Genomic DNA, 25,039 nt, shown 5'->3' with positions numbered 1-25,039 from the left:
AGAGAGAGACAGAGAGAGAGACAGACACACAGAGAGACAGACAAAGAGAGAGACACACACATGCACAGACGCAGAGAGACACAGAGAGACAGACAGAGACACACACATGCACAGATCGAGAGAGACAGACAGAGAGAGACAGAGAGAGAGACACACACACACACACGTATTTAATGTATGTTGCATATGTATTTAAAGCTGTACATAAATCTGAAAAGAGTCAAACTTTACTGACTTTAAAGCTGAATAAGTTTGATTTTGCTCCTGTGGCAGATATCTTATATAAATGATGCACGGATGCAGATTAAACCACCAACAGGAGATAAAGGAGGTGAAACAAGCTCAACCTTAACCAGCAAACATGACTAAATAAATAATATTTATCCACAAACCCCAGATATAAACAGGAAAACACACGCACACAAACAGAAAAGTGGACATTTCTTCTCTTATTTGTTCAAATTTATTAGATATTCTGTAATGTTCCATTGTCTAGACCTTCTGCCACAGCATGGCTGTGAAAACAAAACAAAGAAGGAGCTAATGTCGTACATTCACTGCTAATTCCCCTGAATGTTGCCTCATCGGAAAAGAGAAAAATCGAATACATTTGTGAATCTTTGTCTTTCAAAAACAAAAAACATAAAAGAAGAAAACAAAAACAGTAGATTTTGCAAGTGCTTATTCATGATTACAATAACAGAAAACAGTATTTTGGACTCCGTCTGCTCCCTAAGCTTCTAGCCCTCCCCTCACACGGTCAGACCCCGGCTGGCATCGCCGCCGCTAAACGCTACACGAGCGCACGTCACGCAGCCTGTTCTAGTCTACGGGGCGACTCCCCGTCAGCGTCAAACTCAGTCAGGGTTCTCACTCCTCATGTGGGATCTGAGGTCCAGCTGAATCCAGTTTGACTCTGAGGAGAAGCCGCCCTTTAACGGAAAAACCACAATAATAAAAAAAAAGGATTTCCCTTCTCGTCTGACGCCGTTCAGGAGCTTCTCAAAAGCACGGATGTCCTGATCGAACGAGACGAAGGGAAGAACGAAACAAAAGGTTTGAGCTTGCAGATCCAAATGTGTTGAGTTGTGTGTGTTTTAAATAAATCTCTACTCTTGTATTGATGATGTAACGGCTCCATGTCATGCGCGTACAGGTGTGAAGCACGTCCTGCGGTTCAGGAACACCCCGCATAGTCCGACACGTGCGTCTCCTAGCTGTACATTCATAAGCGCGGATGAGGTACGGTTAAAACCACGTGTGAGCGACAGCGCGTGGACAGTTTGCTCTGCTGTACGCACATACGTACGGCACGCTGTCCACAGAGCTGACGACACCATAACTTACTCAAAGTTAGCAGAGCTGAATGATAGACCTGACACCGCGTAGTAGCTGTGAATATCCCGTTCAAGTCAGTGTTTCGTATGTACACTTTGTCCATTTCTACAATGGGCCTATTATAAAGTACACTTTAACTCTCTTTGCCACGCACAGATAGGTTACGACAAAAACCTAACGAGAGACACTCATACCTGATCGGATACACAAAGTCTTCACATCGCAGCTGTACATCTGCGCTAAGCTACGTCATGATCGTAGGAAACGTCACAAATGTGTCGCCTAGAGCCCCGACGGGATCTGCGTTACGCTCAAAAAGGGATAGACGGGGGGGAAGGGAGCGCTGAGCTGCGACGAACGGGGCGATGCAGCCGCGCCAGAAAGAGTGATAGCGGGATGGAGGTGTTTGCGCGTCAAAGGCTCGTACTACGTCAGCCACCAACACCCCCCCTCCGGCTAAGCTGTAAGGGTCGAAACCCTCTCATCCTCAACTAGAAACGGTCCAGAAAGGTTCGCGCTTTCTTGGAATTAATGACGACGAAACGCAAAACTACACGCGCAGAACGCTCGTCGATCCGCGACTGCAAACAAACGCCGCAGATCTGCCATCAGCTCCGTCAGGTGAGAGAGGAGGCGGTACCTTGACCTTGGTTCATGCACGCAGCGACGCACAGAGTCATCCTCGTTTTTTGTTGTTTTTAAAAAAACAAAAAGCTTTCCCTCCGGAGAGCCGGGGACAAAAAAGGACTTGCGGCGACAGCGTGAGGCCGGCGGTGGAGAGCACGGACGCACCACGCACGCGCCTCGATATTAAAGCTGAGCGTCGCGGTCCTTTAAAGAGCGAAGGCGGTTCGAAGACACGGACGAGCGCGCGCTAAACTTGACAGAGACGATCCGCCGCACATGCGATGACAGTGTAGCGTTTGTCCTCATGCACTTGTGACGGAGGGCGAGGAGGAGGAGGGCTGGTGTGCGTGTCTAAACGTGTGCATGTGCGGGGGGGGGGGGACAATAGCAGAGAATTATCTATCATGCATGAGCATTAAATTTGCGTTGAACCATAAACATCAGCCTCAAAAATTCAAACTATAAAACGAAAGAAAAACATCAGTATTCCCGACCGACTGCCAGACGGAGGGGACAGCGAGACACGGAGGGGAGGAGATCTAGACACGTTTCTTTTTTTCTTTTACCAGGACGAGAATATAGACGACACTGAGGGGAGAGACGAGGACTAAAGTAGAGACGGACAGTTATAATACAAGGAGAGGAAGGGGGGATAAATGGTCCAACACCTGCTAAAGTCATCGTACACCAATTGTCGTGGGAACCTGCGTCTAAAAACGACATTCTACTGAATTTAAAAGGCTTGACTTTGAGTCACGGTTTACACACCTGAATAAAAACAAAGCCCATCGTAATGATCCACTAACAATTACATATCAGGCAATTTTTTCACGTTCTGTGCAAAGAGTTTTTTTTTGTCTTTTTTTTATACGTATGCAAAAAACCATTGTTGTTGTTGTTGTTGTTGTTTTTTCGGTGGTGAACAGGAGGCTTGTGATCGGGGTAGAATCTGTACAGTACTGTTAAACCAATCGTGTCAAAACCCCCCAATGAATCATGTGAGACCGGGAAGAGAAGAGGCGACGTCGAGGGGCCACTTCCTCATCGTGGTGGACGTGTCTCTGATGACGTCATCGTGACGGGGTTTGGTTGATTTGCCTCATTGCTCGTGAGCAGCACTGGTGCCTCGAATCGGACCTGTATTACGCAGCTGTGGGGGGGGGACGGAGAGAGAGAGAGAGAGAGAGAGAGAGAGAGAGAGAAGGTTGGTGTTTTAAAGGGGAACAGATGTGTTTAGGTCTGTTAGCAATAAGCCACGCACATGCAGGGGGTGGGGGGGGACACACTCCAGCTAACTCCCCGAAAATCAGAGGGGGACACGTGTTGGCAAAGGTGCGGTCGTTAATACCACAAGCGTAAAACAAAGTGAAAGCACAGCGTGAAGCGTTGGAGCTGTAAGAGAACGTTCAAATGTGAGTGAAGGCGACAAAGGTGAGTTGATGAAATGCAGGTGGGAGGAAAAAATGACTCGGATGAGATCGGGACGGAAAACTAGAACGAGAAGAAGAGAAGAAGTCAGGCACAACAGATGGGAGGAAATGAAACAAAGGCACGAGTGACGAGTGAGTTCGACAGCAGTGTTAAGGGTGGAGAATGATCCATGCAGCGCCGCCACCACCACCACCACCCGCCCTCCTGCAATGAGACTTACTCAGCCTGCCTCTAGTGTTTGACCTACAGCGGCGGCCTCTACTCGTCCATTGCAGAGGTGCCTCGCACGTCTCCCTTCTGACGCATCTGATGTGAAATTCAGGAGTAAAGGGTTAAATCAGGTTGGGTTAAACAGTGGGCTGTGTCCTCTCCTGAAGTCCGCTCCAAACAGAACAATCATCATCATCATCATCATTTTACAACAGTGTCTTCATCGGTGCTCCCCCGCACTATATACTGTATGCACTCCTATGTCGCTGCATTGTTTTACAATATCCATTTTACAGCCCCTCCTTTTGGATACTTTTCGTCAACCGGCCTCAATTCCACATGAATTGAATAACCCTGATGTAGCCTTTATTCAGTCAGTTCAGTGATTGCTGTTTGTGCGTATTTTAGTGAAAGAAAACCTATTTTCTTCATTTTTTCTAAGATTTGATAAAGTAAAAGTGTTTATATTGTTACCCAGAAGACAAACAATTGTTTACCTTTTTGCCAACTAAATATATAAACGCGTAAATGCAGCAATGTGTCTCCTACTGTTTCAAAATCTCACTTCACTGTCATTTAAGATTGTTACAGTTATCCCTAAACAAGCTGCCTCATTATTTCAGTGTTTGCATGATTGCATGACACGTCCTTAAGACATTTCTTTAGGCTACAGATCTGATACACGGTATTTTTAGAATCTAAAAGAAATAGAAAAAACTACCGAACCGATAAAGCGCGACCTGAAAACCGAACAATGGATTTTGTGAACCGTTCCAACCCTATTTAACACGGATTCATTCCTCCATGTGGGGATTGACCTTTAATACGAACCTAACCATTAAATTGTCTGATTAAACACCGGCTGGCACGCTAACAGAAGAACAGTCAGGCGATCTGCTACAGGTCGCTGGAAACACATTAAAACCATGATTCCTTTAAGGTTGTTTGTCGTCGTCTCCCCCCGCTGCAGTTTATTAGTGCAGTTTAAAGTGAAACAGGGCGGTTTGACAGCAAGGTGAAGCTGTGACAATATTCTAAATATAGAGAACAGTCATACTGATACTTGAGGTGTCCCAAAAACACTTAGCTGCTCCCCTTTACAGCATTCTTTACATCCTTGAACTTCTCCTCACACCGGGGACACGATAGCACGGTGCAGTACAAGTGTGAGAGGATGGTGTGTGAGATCTTTACCTCCTCCAGCTCTTTTTGGGTCTCTTCCTCCATCCGCCTGATGTCCTCCATGGTCAAACCCACCCATCTGTCAATCCAGCAGAACAGCTGGCGGTGGAAGTTGGTGAAAATACGCTTTTCTTGCTGAGGAAGGATAAAGAAGTTAAACTTTAAAGGAAGGTAGAACAACTGATATTCTGCACGACCAACAAGTGGGTTAGAGACAAAAGCCTCGCCTTGTTATTCTACTTAAACAATTGTATATGTGGTTAACCTTTGCCTTTCTCATGTCTTTTCTGAACTATGCTTTCCTTAGTTTCATTTTCTCTCCATCCAAATTTAAGGAACACTGAAACGTCTCCCTCTGCTGTCCAAAACAGAAACAACACTTCAGTGACACTGAGGGCGCACTCAAACTGTCCTTCCGCACCGGGCCAAAACAGGTTTTTCGTCTAAAACCTAGTGCGTTTGACCAGTGTGAGTGTAACCGCCCTGTGCATAGCTGCGGCCAGCTGGCCGTCCACGGCCCGTTTGGGAGAGGTGGGCTTTTGAGCGCATTTGCACATGTACGAGCACGAGCGTGCGCACGTGTACGAGCATGAGGCCTACGGCAGCTCTGAGGTCATTTCCTGTGCGCCTGTTGGGACATAGAAAAAAGAAGGAGGGACCATGCAGGGACATTTCAAACAATGGCGGCGAAAGGTTCACGTTGGTGTGATGCGGAGGTGGAGTGTTTACTGCAGATTTGGTCGATGGAAAGATTCAAAAACCGTCGACAAGACGCACAAAAACTCCGAGGTCTACGGAAAGATCTGGAAACAAAGCCACGCATCGCCATGACGTCATCAGTGCTATGACTGATGGACAGGCAAGAAGCATTTGCGCGAGGCCCAGGTAGTGTGAGTACAAACGGGCCTGGAGGGGGGGACAAGGACCCTAAAGCACGGGGCGCGGTGCGGAAGGACAGTGTGAGTGGGCCCTGAAAATCAAAGCATAAAGTAACATTAGGTATGGAAACCCACCCTGTGGATGAAGTTCTCCACTTTGGTCTGCAGACCCCACCATCTGAACTTGACGGTGACCAGTTTGTATGCGCACATGTAAGGACAGTCTGTCTTCAGCTCGTTCTGAGAGGGAAGAGAAGACAGGAGGTGAGATCAGTTACAGCTCATTCATCCCAGATGTGACACCAGGACAGCTGGTGTATCTCTGCTGTCTGCGACTCCGTCAAGTTACCTTCCACTCAGGGCCGAGAGGTCCTCTGCCCGTCTTGGCAGAGTGGAAAAGAGCAGGATCTTCTTCTGGCTTATAGTCCTGAAAAGACAAGAGAACAACGGACAATGAGACATTAAGATCCTGCGAGAAACACATCGTACCTGAGTGTGTTTTTATCCCAAGTCTTGTGTAGGACAGACATCGCTGTCATTTGAAGGGATAAAAAGGAAACCTGTGGAGTCGTCTTGTAAACACACAAGATGCTTTAAATCAGTGTCTCACCAAAGTCGCACAATGACACATACAAACAAACAGATCAAGGCAGCAATAGACCGGCAACTCCTGTGTTCTGTGAGGTAAAAATGACGGCTTTCAGTTTCCCAATACACTTCAAAACATCTGAACTGCTCATCTATAACATCTGAACTGTCCCTTTAAAATGCCGATTTTGTGAGCACAGAGAAACCTTCAACCTTCAACAGATGAATGTCAAACTCTGCACAGTGAAGGTCAAACACTTGACAAACATTTCTGAGTGGAGATTAAGCCTTTAAGGGGCCATCCACAGCAGCCGGCGTTATCGGAGCGTGTGCAGACTGTAAACCGCCCCCCATGGCGTTGTGGTCTGGACGGTGAAAGCTCAGACTTAGTTAAAGGATGGCGTCATGGCCCCACCTCTGACCCCACGGCGTCACATAACAACAACAGTGCTGCTGCGTGAGAGGACAGAGACGGACCCAGAGACTGTCTACTGAACTGGACTCTGAGCCACATGCATGGGACTGAATGAGGCCCAGCACAGATGTCTCCCTTTTCCCTGATGCTCTGAATAAGGAGCTAAACTGCTCTAGGCTCTGTTTCTAAATCCAGTTCTAAGAAGCTGTGAAAAGTCTCTAAATGTAGTGAGAAAGTGGCGCCTGTGAGTGCTTTGGGATGGGGAAGGGGCTCCCAGCAGCCCACTCTGCTCAGTGAGGACACTAACTGCAGAGTGAACTGGCTCCCAGCAGCACCCTCTGCTCAGTGAGGACACTAACTGCAGAGTGAAGGGGCTCCCAGCAGCCCCCTCTGCTCAGTGAGGACACTAACTGCAGAGTGAAGGGGCTCCCAGCAGCACCCTCTGCTCAGTGAGGACACTAACTGCAGAGTGAAGGGGCTCCCAGCAGCCCCCTCTGCTCAGTGAGGACACTAACTGCAGAGTGAAGGGGCTCCCAGCAGCACCCTCTGCTCAGTGAGGACACTAACTGCAGAGTGAAGGGGCTCCCAGCAGCCCCCTCTGCTCAGTGAGGACACTAACTGCAGAGTGAAGGGGCTCCCAGCAGCCCCCTCTGCTCAGTGAGGACACTAACTGCAGAGTGAAGGGGCTCCCAGCAGCCCCCTCTGCTCAGTGAGGACACTAACTGCAGAGTGATGGGGCTCCCAGCAGCACCCTCTGCTCAGTGAGGACACTAACTGCAGAGTGATGGGTGCATCAGAGTCCAGAACAGCACCAAAGTCTCCACTAAGACCAGAACCAGGGACACGTTTGTCTCTAGGATGGAGGAGGATTTGGAGAGGAACTCTCCGGTGTTTGGATTCTCCACAGCGTCTCCCCGTCTCTTCTTCTCCTCTGTTGTTGGTGTATTTCTTTGGCAGTTACAGCGCCACCTCCAGGCCTGGCATGTGTACTACAGCGTTTGGAGTCTGTTTAACTGGTTTAAACTTATTTGATGTGGAGGTTTTCATCCACGTTAAGAGTAATAAGACTAGACTGTAGTGAGATTCACCCTCAGGAACACTGAAGAATCAGCAACCCCCCAGATCTGCCCCCCTGAGCTCAAGGCTCACTGTGCTGTTTTAATCCATCAGGTCTGCTGGGAGCCAGTGTCGAGTCCTTGGAGCAGATGGACATTTAGATTAAGCCTCGGCCTCAACGCTGATCCACTTAAGTCATTATTGTACAGGAGCTAGGGTAAGAAAACGCTGTGACCCTCCTGGAAGGAAATGGCTTAACGCCTCCTGTAAGATTTTAAACCGCGGCGGTTTAGGCATCCCTGACTGACAGGTGCACATAACGGCCCGATTAGGGGTTTTGATAGTTGCATTCATCAGTGATCTTGTGCTATTTAACAAAAGGAGACTATTAACGTCCCCATTTTTCACCCAAATCCATTCAAAAACAAAACAAATGATAAACCATCATGGTGAACTTCCTTTAGCTTCAGAAATGCAACTGAATCGTCACGTTTCCTCTGTACTGTACAGCTCTGGGTCTTAAGAGCTGAATAGACGGATAACATGTGGTATAAAAAGATAAATGAATAAATGATGCACGCCCATCAAACTATTCCATAGACGGTGAATAATGAAGCAGCTGCTGGGGCACTGAGACACCAGGAACGGGCGTTTCACTGGGATACAGGCGCGTTCTCAGATTCACAGCCACAGGAGCTGAAGGAGAGACGGTTTCTGTTTTGCAAAGCTTCTGCGACGCATTAGAGACCCTCACTGATTCAACAAGGACCCTAAAGCACGGGGCACGGGACGGAGGCACACTGGGAGGGCACCCTCATATTTGCAGGACAAGTTTACGCTTGTTAGTAGGTGCGTCTCCATTAGGGTTGAATGCCCAGAATAAGGCGGGTCTCTCTCGCCGAAACGCCCCTAATTTGCTCGTGAGTAACTCGAACGGCCTTTTCTTTACCCTGTCGCAGAGCGGGGCCATTTTTCTCCCCTGAGAGAAGCCCATTTGCTGGTTGGATGTAGCTCTCAGCGGGATGCACCTTGTAGTAGAACAGACTGCACCACAACACGGCAAAGTAGACACTTTTACCCAGTGGTGAAGAAGAACGCAGCGCAGAAAGTGATCTGTGCACAGGTATCATTGAACTTGTTAAGATGAGCGCTGCAGCGGCAGGAGGAAGCGAACGGCGCGTCCCTGTATCACTGATCACCGGCGATCCAAACCCACTCTGACTGCTACGTCACCTGTGCAGTCCGGTAAATCCCTCTGGGGCCTTTTTTTGTCATGGAAACACGGCGATGGAGTGCCCTGAGACTTTCCGAGCGGCCACATTTTATCCTAATGGAACACGCCTAGTGTGTCGTACCGTTCGGTGAGGGTTTATGATCGGCATGTATGAATAACGTGGCTGCGCGGATTTTTTGACACGTTAAAATCAACCTGTATGACCGCACTCTTCCTTAGGGTGGAGACATCCTGCTGTAACCCTCATCAGTCTGTGTGATGGGGCTCAGTGGGTCGTCCTCCATTCGAGAGATCGGCGGTTTCATCCCCACCTCCACGATTCACATGTCGAAGTGTCCTTGGGCAAGACACTGAACCCTGAATTGCTCCCCGTGCTGTGCATGGGTGTGTAAATGTGGTGTGAATGGTCAGATTAGATGGTCTGTAGATGTCCACTGCCATCAGCGTGAACGTCTGTGTGAATGTGTGACAAGTGTGAAAGCGCCTTGAGTATTCAGAAGACTAGAAAGGCGCTTTATACGTACAAGTCCATTTGCTGTCTGATGATTTCACATCTTTGTTCAGTGGAAGAAGAACTCACCCCAGGGGCCACATCCTCTTTGTTTGCAATATCTATGGGAGACACCTCCACTGTCCTCCATGTCTGCTCGTCCAGGTCGTGGACCTGTCACACAAAAGAGAAACAAAGGTGAGTCAACCTCAGCTCAGCACCGCAGGACGTATTCAAATCACATTAAAAAACAAGCGGGTGGATTTGGAGCTGGGACCTTGTTGTCTTGCATGTGCATATGGACTTTTCCTACTGTTTCACACTTTACAGGTTGTGCTGTGTCTTCAGTGGCTTTCAGTCCGAGGGAGTAATCTACTGAAAGAGTCTCTCATGTTGCATTGTGGGAAATGTAGGATCCAGTGAAAATCAGCGAGAGGTTGTAACTTGTAAAGCCGAGCAAGCAAGCTTTCTATTATGTTATGGTCTGTCTGCATCACTCCCATGTTTATTATTATTCTATTCAAATGTAATTTTATGCGTTTCTTTCCGATGCTCTTAATGTTTTCTGTAAAACACTTCAAATGACCTGGTTGTTGAAATGTGCTGTACAAAAATAGTAAATAGGAAGTGAGCCTCACAGGTCATAAACCTCCTTACTGTATTAAGTGGATCGATGAACACAAGTCTAACTACATGCTTTATTAAAATAGAACCAGTGTAGGAGGTCAGGGCAGGACCCCTTTAACACCCACATGCCTCCACACTGCGCCGTCTGCTCACTTACATTTTCTACTGTTCCCATGTCAGGTTTGTGCCACGTCTCGATCTTTATCATAAAGTCGTCCTTCATGTACTCGTTCTGAAAGGGAGAAACACACACACACACACACACACACGCACATACGCACACGCACACACGCACACGCACACGCACACACACAAAGACACACACACGGGGGTATCATGAATCCTGAGCGGCAGATCTCAGCCAACACAAAGGGCACAGAGAGCACCATGAATGGAGGACTCTGATGCTTAAGGCCTACAGAGAAATCCACTTAACCAATCAGATGTCTGAACTGAAACAACACTAGTGATGCTGCGCTGCTCAGCTCACGCTATTTTTAACCCTCACACAGTAGTAGTGGTTGTTGTTGTTGGCTTCAGGTAATGTTGAGTAATATTGGAGCTGTGAAAACTCTTTAAAGACACACTGTTGCGTCACACACCGGTGAAAGTCTGCTGCATACATCCACTGGTATCTTTGTGTGGGTTAAAACAGAAACATCTCACTGGATTTCATTTATATTTTTAACTTTTCTCCCTCACAGGATGAAAAGTTAATCTATAAATCTTTGCGTCAAATTCATATGTTGATCTTTTGACCAAAAGCATCGGTGTTGACGGTGCTGGAGGAGGGGGAGCACAAAATGGAGGAAACTCTCCGATCTTATTAGCTGTGCTGCAGCGTCCACTTTGATACAACCTCCTCTGAGGGGGCATGAAGTGCTCCATAAAGAGAGGAAGAGCTCTGCAGACAGTCATGCATTAAGGACTCAATGGTGCAAATATGTCCATTCAATAAAGTGTGAGTCTGTTGTCGTCCAGTTAGAAATCCTCAGAGAGCCTTTCTTCCCCTCTTCAGTAACTTTTTATTGAATGAGACCTGATCCACTGAGGATAGAGATGTTCCGACCACATTTCAGTACTGATCTGATCAGGTCTTCTTGGTAGTGATGTTACTTGTCATGGCGAAGTCCTCCCACGGTTTACAGGTAACGCTGTACTGTTGGTTTTTATTTTTCAATAGAGCGTTATTCTATCTATGGGTCAACAGCCACTGCCGCAGAGTGGGGAGTTCTAACTCCAGCACATGCGCAGACGAGAAACCCGATATTACTCCGGGTAAGATGTTTACATGCAAGAGAACTCTGGATACTAAAGGAGTTCTCTACGTCTGTCACCCGGGGTATGAGAACTCCGATTTTACCCGGGATGAGGTGTTTACATGGTGTTTGAGAAACCGGAGTACGCCCTTAACCCGCTTATAATTGGGTTTTTAAACTGCATGTAAACGCACCGACTTCAAGCAGCCATGCAGAACTTTAATAAAAGTTAAACAGGTGAGGTTTTTAAAACTCACTCCCTGTTCAGTGGAACAGGTAAATTAGCTCTAGAGCCTGAAACTGAGCTGTAGGTTTATTTTTGCTGTGAAGTTGGGCAATTTAACATGGGGGGGGGGGGGGTCTATGGGGTCGACTCGCTTTTGGAGCCAGGTTCAAGTGGCCGTTTGAGGGACTGCAGTTTTTTTTTTTGGTACTTCAGCGTCAACTTCATTTTTCGACCGCTGTAGTTGTGACTAACTAATTCCAACATGTTCCCAGCTGGCTGGCGTGTTTGTGGTTAGCTCGCAAACTAGCCCTGCTAGTCGACACTACCAGAACCAAATACTTGTTTGACTCAGCTGGTGTGAGCAGGACTTATACGACTTAAAAAGTTTGATAGATAAAAAAAAACAACTTACCGTCACAACTGCAGAGGGAGGAGGGGAAAGGAGAGAAAAAACAGGCATCAGTATTTAAAATCAGACATTTATCTTTGACACACTACATTTATTAAAATTACAGAAGTGCATTAAATCCATGACATGTCCATTAAAGTGAAGCAAAGATTCCATACAGCTATGATTTCTCATGCGTTCATCATCTAGCGCTCTGCAGCAGACTAACACGCAGCATTAGCATGATTTATTCCTCAGCGTCCACTTACTTGTGCGACAGTACGGGTAGGCGTTCCAGGCCTTTTCATGAAAAACTAACGCTCCCTCTGGTGCGATCATCTTCACATAACCTGGGACTTTACTGCAGGAGGAGAAACACAGACCAGTCAGACGACCCAAGTGCACGGCCTTTTACAGGAGAACAGTCGGTACAGTCGACTCTTTATGGGAGCGAAGATAAGATAAGAGACTTTACATGCATGATAATAAACTTCCCATGGCACTTGAACGCAGCATGAGCAGTGCAAGTGAAACGGAGCGACGGACGACACACAGGACGCTCTGCAAATCATTTTAATCAGACTGAATAAAACGATTGGTCATTTTTATCAGAAATATATGAGAACTGAATATTAATGAGTTTCAACACCTGGGGGATTTATTTACATTTTAGTGCCACATGATTATTAGGAGCTTTTTAAGATTACAGAAGAGTGTCAGAACGTCAATAAGGTAAGAAATGCTTTAATGGAGTGTGGATGGAGCAGGATCGCTTCAGAACAGCTTCAGTGCTTCTTGAAATAAAAGTACATCTGCAGCTGGGATATTAAACCTTTGATTAAGGCTGAAGGCCTCGAGTTATTTCCGCGACGGAGAGGGAATCTACTTTGCACCGAGTGCCCTCGCTTCCCGTAATGATGTCTGCTACCTCAGGGGTTGGCGAGGCCCTCAGAGGTGTCTGATTTCATGAATCTACTCTTGAATTAGTCATCATCTCGACGCACAGACAGCACCGTGCAGGGTGGTGCGGTGAGGTAGAGTGGGTGCACGCTCATCAACATCTAACGTGTCCCCTCAGAAAACAATTCAGATTTAACAGCTGGCAACAGGCGCTTTGTGTTTTCCTGCGATCCAAACAAAAGGCACCAAACTCAGATCGTGTTTCCGTTGCCAGCGCTTCACGTTTTATGTGCCTTACCCACTCAGGTTACTTGTTCGGGGCGCTGGCCAAAAGGCCGTAAATGCCTGCTCTGGGAAGCTGCCGTGTCTGAATAATAAATTTGCGTCTGTCACGATGGTGCCGCCTCAGTTATGTGCTAAATATTGAGGTGTCCGTCTGTCTCTCCACGACCATCACTGAGCGTTTGATTGCAGCCACTTGTTCTGCTGCTGTAGTCCGAGTCTGTCGGGGGATGATCCTGTTCCTGATCCTCTGAGCTTCTCTCCTCTCTGTCTGTATCATTCATGTCTCATCACTGCATGTCACTAATTCAACCCTTTCCCCGGAGTTGTTTGTGCTTTGTCGTCTCTCAGGTCTCTGCTGATGGTGGTGGTGCCTGCTGCCGTGGTCCTGCGTGACGCTTCCTGCTGCTGCTGTTATAATCTATCACCTTAGCTGTGCTTGTTTCTACTGTTCTGCTGTATTAATAAGTCATATTCACATTACTATAGATATTATTATAGTTACTGGAAGTGTGTCTGTCTCTGTCTTTGTGTCTGTCTTTGTCCCTCTCTGTCCATCCGTCCGTCTTTTCTCTCTCTCTCTCTCCTTCTCTTCCTCTCTCCGGTGCAGACAGATGTGCGTCCTCCACAGAGCTGGGTCTGTCTGACGTTCCTGTCTGTTATAGTGAAGGTTTTCGTTGCCTCCGTACTCTACGGGGGAATTGTTGGGTCTCTGTAAATCATACATAAGTCATAGAGTGTGGTCTTTACCTACTCTGTAAAGTGTCCTGAGATAACTTTGGTTATGATTTGACACTATAAATAAAATTGAACCATAACTCACAGTATTAACCCTGTAATGGCCGCGGGAGATCTTCCTGTTTACATGATGCTCTATAGAACGATTTAAAACATAGTAGTAGTATATAGTACTACCAGTAAGTATAATATCAAGAGCATTTATTATTTGTGCAGCAGAAAGCTAAGGCTTCCGTCTCGTATGATGCAATTGCAGATGAAACCATCAAAGCGTCTTTACACGCTGCTCATATCTTAAAAACGTATGAATGTTTATAGTTTTATGGAGGATTAAGGAACATTTTCTGTACGTCACTACATTTAAAAATCTTTAGGATCCATATATTTTGTGTTTAATTAGTAAAATTTAATAAAAAACATGTCTGACAATTAAATACTTTTAGTAATTATCATTGTTTAACGACTTCCATAAGCCCTTAGCTCGGGTTGTACAGATTTTAGGGATATGAAGCATCTGAAGATACTATTATAATAATAAATGACTTCACAATAAGCAAAAATACCAGTATTTTGTAGGAGCTGACGGAGCGTTCCTACTGCAGAGTGTGAAGAGTTAAATATGAAAGCGCAATAAAAACGTTTTGTCCCTTAAATCAATGAATAACTGATGAACAACCGTGATCTCAATGATTAAAAAAACATAATATCCGTCCCGTGATCTCTGTATATACACAAACACTAGCTTCACTCCTGAATTGTGTGATTTGGGGTCAGACTTGCCTCTTTAGATGGTATATTTTGTGTGTGTACTGTCCCTTCTCCCCGTCCTTCTCATAAGGCTCGTTCTTCAGCACCTCGATGCCTTCTCCTCCTCCGGTCTCATTCTTGCTGGCCTCGGCCACCGAGAACAGCTGCCCCACTTGATACTGTGAGAAAAAGAGGAACACAGGAGAAGACGCGGGCTGAATCGACCTCCTTAGAGCGCGGGGACAAATCCTGGGATTATTCGCTAGACTAGACGAAGTCTGGGCAGGTGCTTCGAGGGCAGTGCCGCCGACAGCCACTAGATGCTGCACAGGAAATGATTCACTGGATTCAAGTCTGATGATAAAAGCCCAGATGTCCGTCTTTAAACATGTTTGCTACAGCTGAAGCTCTAAAAGTGGAGTGTATAGTCATGGAGCTCTCGATTGTGGTGTTTTTGATGCTCACCTGTCCCATCCTTCAGCATGTCTGGGTCTATTAAGCTGAACGTGAGGTCTTTAAAACCTAGAAACACTACATCCATGCTTTTCTACAGGAAAGACGCACTATAAGTTGCACCTAAGAACCTTCAAATGTCTCAAAAGCCGACAGTGCGCCTTATAATCCGGTGCTCCTTATATATGGACCAATATTGAGCCACAACAGGTCTCCAACTACGGTGAGCAGCCGTCGACTCTATTTTCCCCCGTAGAAGAAGTAACGCGCGGTGCATGTTGAGATATACGACTGTGTGAAGCGTGACGTTTCATTTCCATGTGTGTGTTTGTGTAAAGAGCCCAAAATGGCTCCTGTTAAGAGACACGCTTACGACGCAGAGTTTACACTCACTCGCCGTTAGTCACGCAGGAGAACACGGGAATAGAGCCGCAGCCAGAGAGTTTAACATGAACCAATCAATGGTGCCGAAGTGGAGGAAGCAACAACACGACCTGCGCCGAGTAAAGAAGACTAAACAGAGTTTAGAGGTAACAGAGCGAGACGGCTGCAGCTGGAGGACAAACTCCAACAGTGGGTTGTTGAACAGTGAGCAGCGAGTAGAAGAGTCCGTACAATCACTGTTCCACTGAAGGCAACAGCGCTAGCACGCTAACTTAACATCAATGAAGTTAGAGGCGGTCCTTAACGTAACCCCAGCCTCGACTGTAGCGTCTGTTCTATGCGCCTTATAGTGCAGAAAAAATACGGTAGTTGTACTTATTCTATAAAAAAACATAAAAATCTAAATTAAGATTTAGAATAGAAACCGTGACACCCTTAGTTAGCCTATTTCCTGTATTCCTATTAAGAGAAAGACGACGGGCGGTCATTTTAAAGGCTGAGCTCACACTCAGTCCGGCGCTCTCTGCAAAAAGCACCATCAGCCTGTCACACCGATATCACTGCGCTCTCACAAAGACCAGTTTGTGTTGGGACAGGCCCCGGACGAGAGCCCAAGTGGACGGGAGCGAATACAACAGACAAAACGTGCTGGGGCTGTAAGATGCAGTACTGTGTGTGTGTGAGAAGCACCGGATTCAAACAAACATCCGCTCAAAATAACTCGTAACAGCAAAGAGGGCATGGAGGTAATGATTACTCACCTCTTCCACAGAGACTGGCAACACTACGCGGCTGAGAGAGGGGAAACAGGAGAGAGGCGGGGCAGGAAATGGGAGAGAAACAAACAAGTTTAACACATTTGTGAGTAAAAAATACAGAGAAGATGTTCAAATGTTAAGGATTTGGAACAGTCAGTGGGTTGAGCCACGCAGCAGTTAGTGCCCCCTTTGATTACACGCAAAGTTTAATACAGATAAAGATTCCTGTGACTTTACTCTGATAAACCTTTTTATCTTATTACCACAAATGCCTGAACACACACAAACACACACACACACTGTCTCTGAATGCATGATCAGTACACAGTGACCTGACAAAAGCACGACGCTGTGGATAAACTTCACTGTGACCATCTTTGGAGAAAAAATGAAGCGGCCCTGAGCTAAAAGAGGAAAACCAGGCTCCCAGTCTGGACGCTCAAGCTCCGCTTTAGTCCCTGAAAGTATGTCACCTGGAGACGGCGTCTGGTTGTGGTTGCACCCCGATAACAAAGCAACAATAAGTCCCTGTAAATGCCGACCTTGATTTAAGTACGACAGTAAAAGTGACTTTGTATTTGCAGCCAGACGACATGAAAATATGAATTAATGCACAAGGATTTCCTAAAAACTGAGACATTATCTATCTAAGAAGGATTTACGCCGCAATAATCCAGCCTTTAAATAAAATTTAGTGTTGTCATAACGTCAAACTTCAAACTGTCCAACAAAACGTACTTAAATCACTGATACAAACAGAAAAGGATAACCAGCGATTAAGCTTATTAATCTCATCTCATCTCATCTTCAGCCTCTTATCGGGGGTCGGGTCTCGGGGGCAGCAGCTCCAGCAGGGGACCCCAAACTTCCCTTTCCCGGGCCACATTAACCAGCTCTAACTGGGGGATCCCGAGGCGTTCCCAGGCCAGCGTGGAGATCTAATCTCTCCACCTGGTCCTGGGTCTTCCCCGAGGCCTCCTCCCAGCTGGACGTGCCTGGAACACCTCCCTAGGGAGGTGCCCAGGGTTCATCCTTACCAGATGATCCTGAACCACCTCAACTGGCTCCTTTCAACGCAAAGGAGCAGCGGCTCTACTCCGAGTTCCCCACTACACGGATAAATTGATTATGCTACACAAAGACTTCTTCATGACATAAATACATAACCAGTCATGATAAATCAATTTTTGGGCACTGACGGTCGTGTAACAGGAAGAAGAACGAAGCACGGATGGAAAAACAAAAAGGCAGAGTGCACGGTTTGGCTCAGAATGAGAGTGTGTGTGTGTGTGTGTGTGTGTGTGTGTGTGTGTGTGTGTGTGTGTGTGTGTGTGTGTGTGTGTGTGTGTGTGTGTGTGTGTGTGTGTGTGTGTGTGTGTGTGTGTGTGTGTGTGTGTGTGTGTGTGTGTGTGTGTGTGTAACTGCGCGTGTGTGTGTAACTGTGACTGTAACTGCGCGTGTGTGTGTAACTGACTGCGTCTGTCTGTCTCTGTCTGCGAGTGTGCGTGTGTGTGTGTGTTCTCTGCAGCTTACAGGTGTGTTAATGATTTATAGGTTATTAATTACTTGCGGTGAAAAAAATTGATTTTCTTGTGCTGGGATAAAAAACAAACATACGGAACAACGTGTCCAGTGTCAGTTTACATCATGAGTATTTAGCGTCATGCATTAAAAACATATTACCCACATTAACTGTGTTTACAGGCGCTGACACTCACTTTGTGATACAGAGCGACTGCAGCAGAGGCACGGTGTGCAAAGGACATAAAATCGCTGTTTTTGAATTAGAAAAGGGCAAAAACTGCTCTTTCACAGCGGCTGAGCAGTCACAGTTCAAGAGGTGCTGTAGTCCAGGTCACCTGTGGTTATGTAAGATCCAGGCCGAGTCCTCTGTGTGTCTGTGCAGACATCACACACACACCTGCGCTGAAGGGACTGTGACGCTCACACACACACACACACAAGAGGGCAACCGGCCTTTAGGGGAGTTTATATAATATTATGCTGCTTGATTAGATTTTCAAACACTATTTTGACAGCTGGTTAATAATTTAAGTCTTGTTTCAAGAAAATAAAGCCAAACATTCACTGATTGCAGCTTCACACGTGTGACGATTTGCTGTCGATTCGCTAAAGTGACAGAATTGATTCAATGCTGAGATTTGCACCGCATAGAAAATAAAGATGTTTAGTTGAAATGAACCGGCGCAGAGGCGGAGTGTACTGTACGCCAGTGTCAGAGGAGATAATACAGTATTTGCGGTGATCTGTACAAACTGACGTACTCTACGGAGGAACTGTTGGGTCTGTGTAAATCATAAATAAGTCATAGAGTGTGGTCTTTACCTACTCTGTAGAGTGTCCTGAGATAACTTTGGTTATGATTCGGGACTGTAAATAAAACTGAATTGAATCTGGAGCGAGGTGAACGTGCCTGACAGCGAGGTACGAGAGGAAAGTGAGGAATTTCACATTCAATTATGGAGATTTAGTGATTTTCACAGGACAAATGTGGCACAAATCTCTCATCGGGGATTAATCAGCGTTCAATCAAAGAAACAAGCTGTTTCATTAAAGTGTCTTCTGCTTTCAAAAATCATGAATTTTGTATTTTATGGATCAAACAATCGAGAAAACAGTTTGCGGATCAGGCTAATTAATCATGAAGTGACTCATTTACATTACAAGCATATCACTCGCAGACCTGATGCACCCACATGTAGCCTAGAGTATAATGTTCCTGTCAGTCATGACCAAAGTTGAGTGATAACAAACTCGCTCTTATTGTGCAAATAGTGAATTTCACAGCACAGATAAGTGGGCTGAGCATGGCGCCGTGCTTCACAAAGGTCTTTACAGCACGCAGAACTAAGTTGGGATTGCACAGATGCAAACACTTGATTTGGTGGTGAATCGCGCTGATAGACATTACCTAAAACACGCTGAACCGCATAATATAAAATGACCATGAAGGCGCAGGTTGTAATATTTGAACTTCCCTAACCTGGTATTTACTGCACAGCATTTCACACTGTAGCTCTGTCACGTACGGGGAAACTCAAAGAAACATGTAGTCTTCAGATATTGCCGACAAACTCCTAATGAGGCTTCACTGATGACGCCACCGCACAGACAACCAGCAGCACAGCTCTCTCCCTGATGACTTTGATAATTCATTTCTATACGGGAGCCGTAAGTAAAGGAACCGGCGACGCTAATGATGAATGTGCTTCGCTCTTCATGAACGCGTCAGCCTACAGGGCTACGCGCTTACACAAGATGGTCCAGGGTGGTAAAGCGTATCAACAGGTTTTAATTGCATCTTCTTTAACTTGTTTTGTTAAACTAAATGTCTGCAATAAATTGGTTAGCGTTAATTAATTAATTCATTCATTCATTTTCAGCCGCTTATCCCGGGGTCGGGGGCCGATCCCAGCTGACATCGGGCGTAAGGCGGGGTCCACCCTGGACAGGACACCAGTCTATCACAGGACACATAGAGACGAACAGAGACAGACAACCATTCACACCTACGGGTGATTTAGAGTCATCAATGAACCGAACACCTGCACGTCTTTGGACTGTGGGAGGAAACCGGAGAACCCGGAGAAAACCCACGCAGACACGGGGAGAACATGCAAACTCCACACAGAAGGGATTTGAACCAGGAACCCTCTCACTGTGAGGCGACAGTGCTAACCACTACACCACCATATTCAAACCTGTCATGACGGTTGAAACGTGTAAGGAGATGATTTGATCGGGACTTATGTTTGCTTGTTGCAGATTGTGCGATAATTATTCGGCATCACCTCGGCTCAATTGGACCTTTTAACTGACACGTACAATTTCATATCTCCTGGTTTATATTAGGAGCCAGTTGAGGTGGTTCAGGATCATCTGGTAAGGATGAACCCTGGGCGCCTCCCTAGGGAGGTGTTCCAGGCACGTCCAGCTGGGAGGAGGCCTCGGGGAAGACCCAGGACCAGGTGGAGAGATTAGATCTCCACACTGGCCTGGGAACGCCTCAGGATCCCCCAGTTAGAGCTGGTTAATGTGGCCCGGGAAAGGGAAGTTTGGGGTCCCCTGCTAAAGCTGCTGCCCCCGGATAAGAGGCTGAAGACGAGTGAGTGGGTGTTGTATTTATTATATTGTGTGGTTTTACTTGGAACCATTGTTTTGTTAATGCCCCTCGTGTCATTTTGGAATCACTTTGTAACTGTTAACTATCCAAATAAAGCTATGATTATTAATATTATTGCACGTATGGCTCTGGAGAGTTATCCGTCTGCAGCTGTAGAAACACACCGTGCCTGTTACAGCGAGCTTCAGACACATTTTGAGACACCCATGTCCTGTAAAGCAGCATATATTGTGCATAAAAGCATCATTTAACCTTGCTGCAACTGTTTGAAAATAACATGCATATGAATACGTAGGACTTATTTTCATGCTATTACATTAATACAAAACTAAGGCAGCGTTCAGGCTCCGAAGGCACCAAATATCTGGGACAAACACCCAGAAAACCGCAGGTGTGCTGCAACTCTCAGGTCTTTTATAACTCGACTGAAGACTTTTCTGCTTTCTGCTGCTTTTCAGTAAAGAAAATCATTTTAGTTTAAACTGCCCGTCCTGCGCTGTAGCTTCCATTACACGTCTTCTTGCAATGATCTTTTACTTATTTACTCAAATGTCATTTTATGTTTTCCAACACTTTTCTTAAAATCTGACTAATTTTACTTTAAATGTCATTTTATATGAGTTTCTTTTAAATGCTTTTACTGTTTTATCTAAAGCACTTTGCATTACCTTGTTATTGAATCGTGCTGTACAACTAAACTCGCCTTACACACATGTTAATGTATATTTTCAGACATGAAACTTTACAAACACAAACTAGTGACCTAGAGCAGTGGTCCTCAAACTTTGTATGTACCACCTCAGAAAATATCAGGCTCTCTCGAGTACCACCACTAAGATCAGGGGTGTCAATGTGATCCAGTAGAGGGGCGCTGTGGCTTCAGGTTTCAATTCCAACCAAGGAAGAACACACCTGACTTGAGTCATGCAATCACCTGAACTGTCTTCACACAGCTGATTTGTTGGATAACGTGTGTTCTTGATTAGTTGGAGTGAAAACCTGCAGCCACAGCGCCTCTTTACTGGATCCCTTTGACACCCCTGACTAAGACTGATGTTAAAATACAGCAGCGTAGGTCGACACTACTCAGCTACAGACAGGAAGGTTTATTTCTCATCAGATTATTTATTGTTGTCTGTCTTCAGTCACAGCCACGTTGTAGAAAAGGTTAGCATCAAATTGACATGTCAGTGTTTCCAAACCAATCATTTTACCTCTGCTGACTCTCTCGCCATCATAGTCTAGCTCGACTAAACGTAACTATTTGATAAAACGTACCAAGAAGTGTAGCTTGATTCTTAAAAAGTGGAGGAGACACTGAAGGTGATCTTTCACAGCTAGGGTTTCAAAGGGGCGCTACATTTACGGTAGATTGCTTGAAACAAACAGGAAATGCTAAACTTATTAAAAATGACATTTCAAGGATCCTAAAAGTTTATGTATTTTCTTAGTTTTAGATTAATTTGGTCATTAATATTTCCTTTTTTTAAATTTTGGAGATTTCAAGTACCGCCAGTGGTTCTACCACAGTTTGAGAACCAATGACCTAGAGCAGGGGGGTCAAACTCAGGCCCGTGGGCCAAATCTGCCCCGCGGTGTAATTATATTTGACCCGCAAGATCATATCAAGGTTCTGTGAGAGCTGGCCCGTGAGTATAAAGCACATACACGTCTTTTCTGTTCACACACATGAGCATCCATGCTGCCAGTCTCTGCAGACACACTGAATCCACCCCTCCCCAAAAACGACCCAAAGAAAGATGGAGGACAGGAGCTTTCACAGATGATCTGTGTGTGAAGGTAAAGAGCTGTTTGTCACCGTGGCTGTAACCAAAGAATCAAACATGAGAAACACCACGACAAGAACAAGGAGCTGCACTGGAAAGGTTCAACGTTACACATCTGGAGAAAAGGGACACATGCACATTTGCAGGCTTTTAGTTTAAGTAAATATTGAGTTTGACTGCAACTTTGTACCAGTTTTTAAATTTGGCCCACTACACTTTACTGTGACTTAGATCAGTAAGAAATGCTGCCTCACTTTAACACTGTTATCACTTCTTTAGTTTGTACTTATTTTATTTCATATGCTGCTAAACTGCACGCTGCATATTGTTGTATATTGTATAAACCTACGTTTAACCACAATGTCTGTTGCACTTATTGTTTGATTTATTTGATGTTAGCTTTATTTTGATTTGATTTATGTTATTATGCTTATTGTTACTCTGATCCTTTCCCACCTTTGCATTGAAACTGTTGCACAATCATTTCCCTCTGGATAAATAAAGCTTCTTGAATCTTAAATCTGTGAATTTGAGTTTGACACTGCTGACCAAGAGCATTCAGAGGGTGGATGGCTTTCACAATAAGGGCCTTTCTGATCACACAACAACAACACAACACAACACATACAATCAACCACAAACATGCAATTCCTGCAGAAAATGTCCAAATGTTAAATGTCAAGATTATAAAACAATGTGTGTGTGTGTGTGTGTGTGTGTGTCTCTCTCTCTCTTTCCCTCTCTCTCTTAGGTTAACCAAAGGCTAGCTTAACACATTAGGGCTACAACAGGTACCGTTATCTGAGCGGATATGGGTTAGCCACATGCTAGTTAGCTTTGCAAAGAAACAAAGTGGATTAAAACGACCACCCACATTTCCAATACAACACATTTACGGGTGATTGGTGGTGTTAAAGGTGCAGCTCATGTTAGTATTAGCCGCCCCAGTTAAAGGGCTAACTTAAGCTAGCGCCACCAAAGTAACGGTAAAGTAGTCCCATAACCTCGAGCCTGAAGGGGGACTGCTGCGTGATAAACACCGATATTAAAGCCAAATTATGTGTTAACACCACGGTTTGTGTCTCACACCCCAGCTCAGCAAGTTAGCTCGTGTTAAAAATGTGCGTTTGACAAGTTAACTCAGACAATTGTTACGCTAGTAGCTGTAGCTAAGAGCTAAGCTAGCCGCCACCGCTAAGTTAGCGTTAATGGTTAAATCCGACCCTTAATCTGTCGCTCACGGGACCAAAAAGCTTAACATCACGGGCACTTTGGAGGGCTATAACACGCCGGTGCCTGCTGAGTTTGCGATGTATATTCCCCAATCACGTTGACTGAGTGACTGTGCAGGTTATTTACGAAACTCATCTTCATTAAGAAGCTAATTATCCCCTCCTCTGATGCTAACGTTAGCTTTGAGCTAGCAACGCCTAAAAAAAGACCGGTGTATCCCGTTATCCACCCCGCTCAAAGATGGCCTTTTTACGGGCTTAAGTGGCTGTAAAACCCCCTGAACCAGAGCACCGATCGACCCACGCGTGTTTACTCAACATTAATAAGCTCTATCGTGGGTGAAAATGCACCTCTAAATGCAGCAAAAGACGTTTTTAAAAGACACTTTTCACACTCACTATTCCTTGATGAGCACCATCTTCGTCACCCGGGCTGCGCCTGCGCACTGGGGGGGTGGGCACCAGACAGAATTATCAACAAGTTGGTCCCGCCCTCCAGGAAGACTGTGATTGGCTGAACAACCCACACCATTGTCTATTTACACTGTATTTAACATGTTTTATAATATTTAAATTCAATTTAATTCAATTCAGTTTTATTTACAGTGCCAAATCATAACCAAAGTTATCTCAGGACACTATACAGAGCAGGTAAAGACCACACTCTATGACTTATTTATGATTTACAGAGACCCAACAATTCCCCCGTAGAGTACGGTGGCGTTGAAAACCTTCACTATAACAGACAGGAACGTCAGACAGACCGAGCTCTGTGGAGGACGCACATCTGTCTGCACCGGAGAGAGGAAGAGAAGGAGAGAGAGAGAGAGAGAGAGACAGAGACAGACAAAAAGCTCTGTGGAGGACGGACATCTGTCTGCCCCGGAGAGAGGTAGAAAAGGAGAGAGAGAGAGACAAAGGATGGACAGATGGACAGAGAGAGACAAAGACAGACACAAAGACAGAGACACTTCCAGTAACTATAATAATATCTATAGTAATGTGAATATGACTTATTAATACAACAGAATAGTAGAAACAAGCACAGCTAAGGTGATAGATTATAACAGCAGCAGGAAGCGTCATGCAGGACCACGGCAGCAGGCACCACCACCATCAGCAGAGACCTGCACACAGGACCACGGCAGCAGGCACCACCAACATCAGCAGAGACCTACACACAGGACCACGGCAGCAGGCACCACCACCATCAGCAGAGACCTGCACACAGGACCACGGCAGCAGGCACCACCACCATCAGCAGAGACCTACACACAGGACCACAGCAGCAGGCACCCCCACCATCAGCAGAGACCTGCACACAGGACCACGGCAGCAGGCACCACCACCATCAGCAGAGACCTGAGACACGACGAAGCACAAACAACTCCGGGGAAGAATTGAGTTATTAACATGCATTGATGAGACATGAATGATACGGACAGAGAGGAGAGAAGCTCAGAGGATCAGGGACAGGATTATTATTAAAGAGCATGATTTACTGACAGTATCATGGGGGCAGGTCCTGGGCGGGGAGCATGTGCCCCCCAATGCAATAACTGCAATAAAAGTGCAATTCTGCTAATGTCACTTTTCCACTGTATAAAACGTAATGCCATATACAGTCATATGTATTTTATCTTTATCTATACGTTTCTCTACACT

The 25,039-nt window shown here is 45.7% G+C and overlaps 1 protein-coding gene across 1 annotated transcript; it reads right to left on the bottom strand.

Annotated features, from left to right (window-relative positions):
• Positions 1-455: 455 nt before the first annotated feature.
• Positions 456-23,802, bottom strand: pitpnb (phosphatidylinositol transfer protein, beta). Its single transcript, XM_083929595.1, has 12 exons — positions 23,774-23,802; positions 16,215-16,245; positions 14,650-14,795; positions 12,219-12,310; positions 11,974-11,981; positions 10,234-10,308; positions 9,540-9,623; positions 6,016-6,093; positions 5,802-5,906; positions 4,801-4,923; positions 3,617-3,702; positions 456-3,115 (listed from the first exon to the last, which is right to left on the bottom strand). The coding sequence occupies exons 1-11, from the start codon at positions 23,791-23,793 to the stop codon at positions 3,655-3,657; spliced, it is 810 nt and encodes a 269-aa protein (XP_083785721.1). The 5' UTR covers positions 23,794-23,802; the 3' UTR covers positions 456-3,115; positions 3,617-3,654.
• Between the last annotated feature and the right edge of the window lie 1,237 nt (positions 23,803-25,039).

Source organism: Echiichthys vipera, assembly GCF_963691815.1.
Source record: "Echiichthys vipera genome assembly, chromosome: 16".
NCBI classification, from domain to species: domain Eukaryota; kingdom Metazoa; phylum Chordata; class Actinopteri; order Perciformes; family Trachinidae; genus Echiichthys; species Echiichthys vipera.
The sequence above is the reverse complement of the archived record's forward strand: the minus strand, read 5'-3'. Positions and strand labels throughout refer to the sequence as shown.

Excerpts from the sequence above, each read along its gene's own strand:
- pitpnb (XM_083929595.1), bottom strand. The coding sequence starts at position 23,793 with ATGGTGCTCATCAAGGAATA. Across the intron at positions 9,624-10,233 it reads ACATGGGAACAGTAGAAAAT|GTCCACGACCTGGACGAGCA; the intron begins GTAAGTGAGCAG and ends TTTGTGTGACAG. Across the intron at positions 3,703-4,800 it reads CCCAAAAAGAGCTGGAGGAG|ATGCGTCAGAAGGGAGACGT; the intron begins GTAAAGATCTCA and ends ATTTCACATCAG.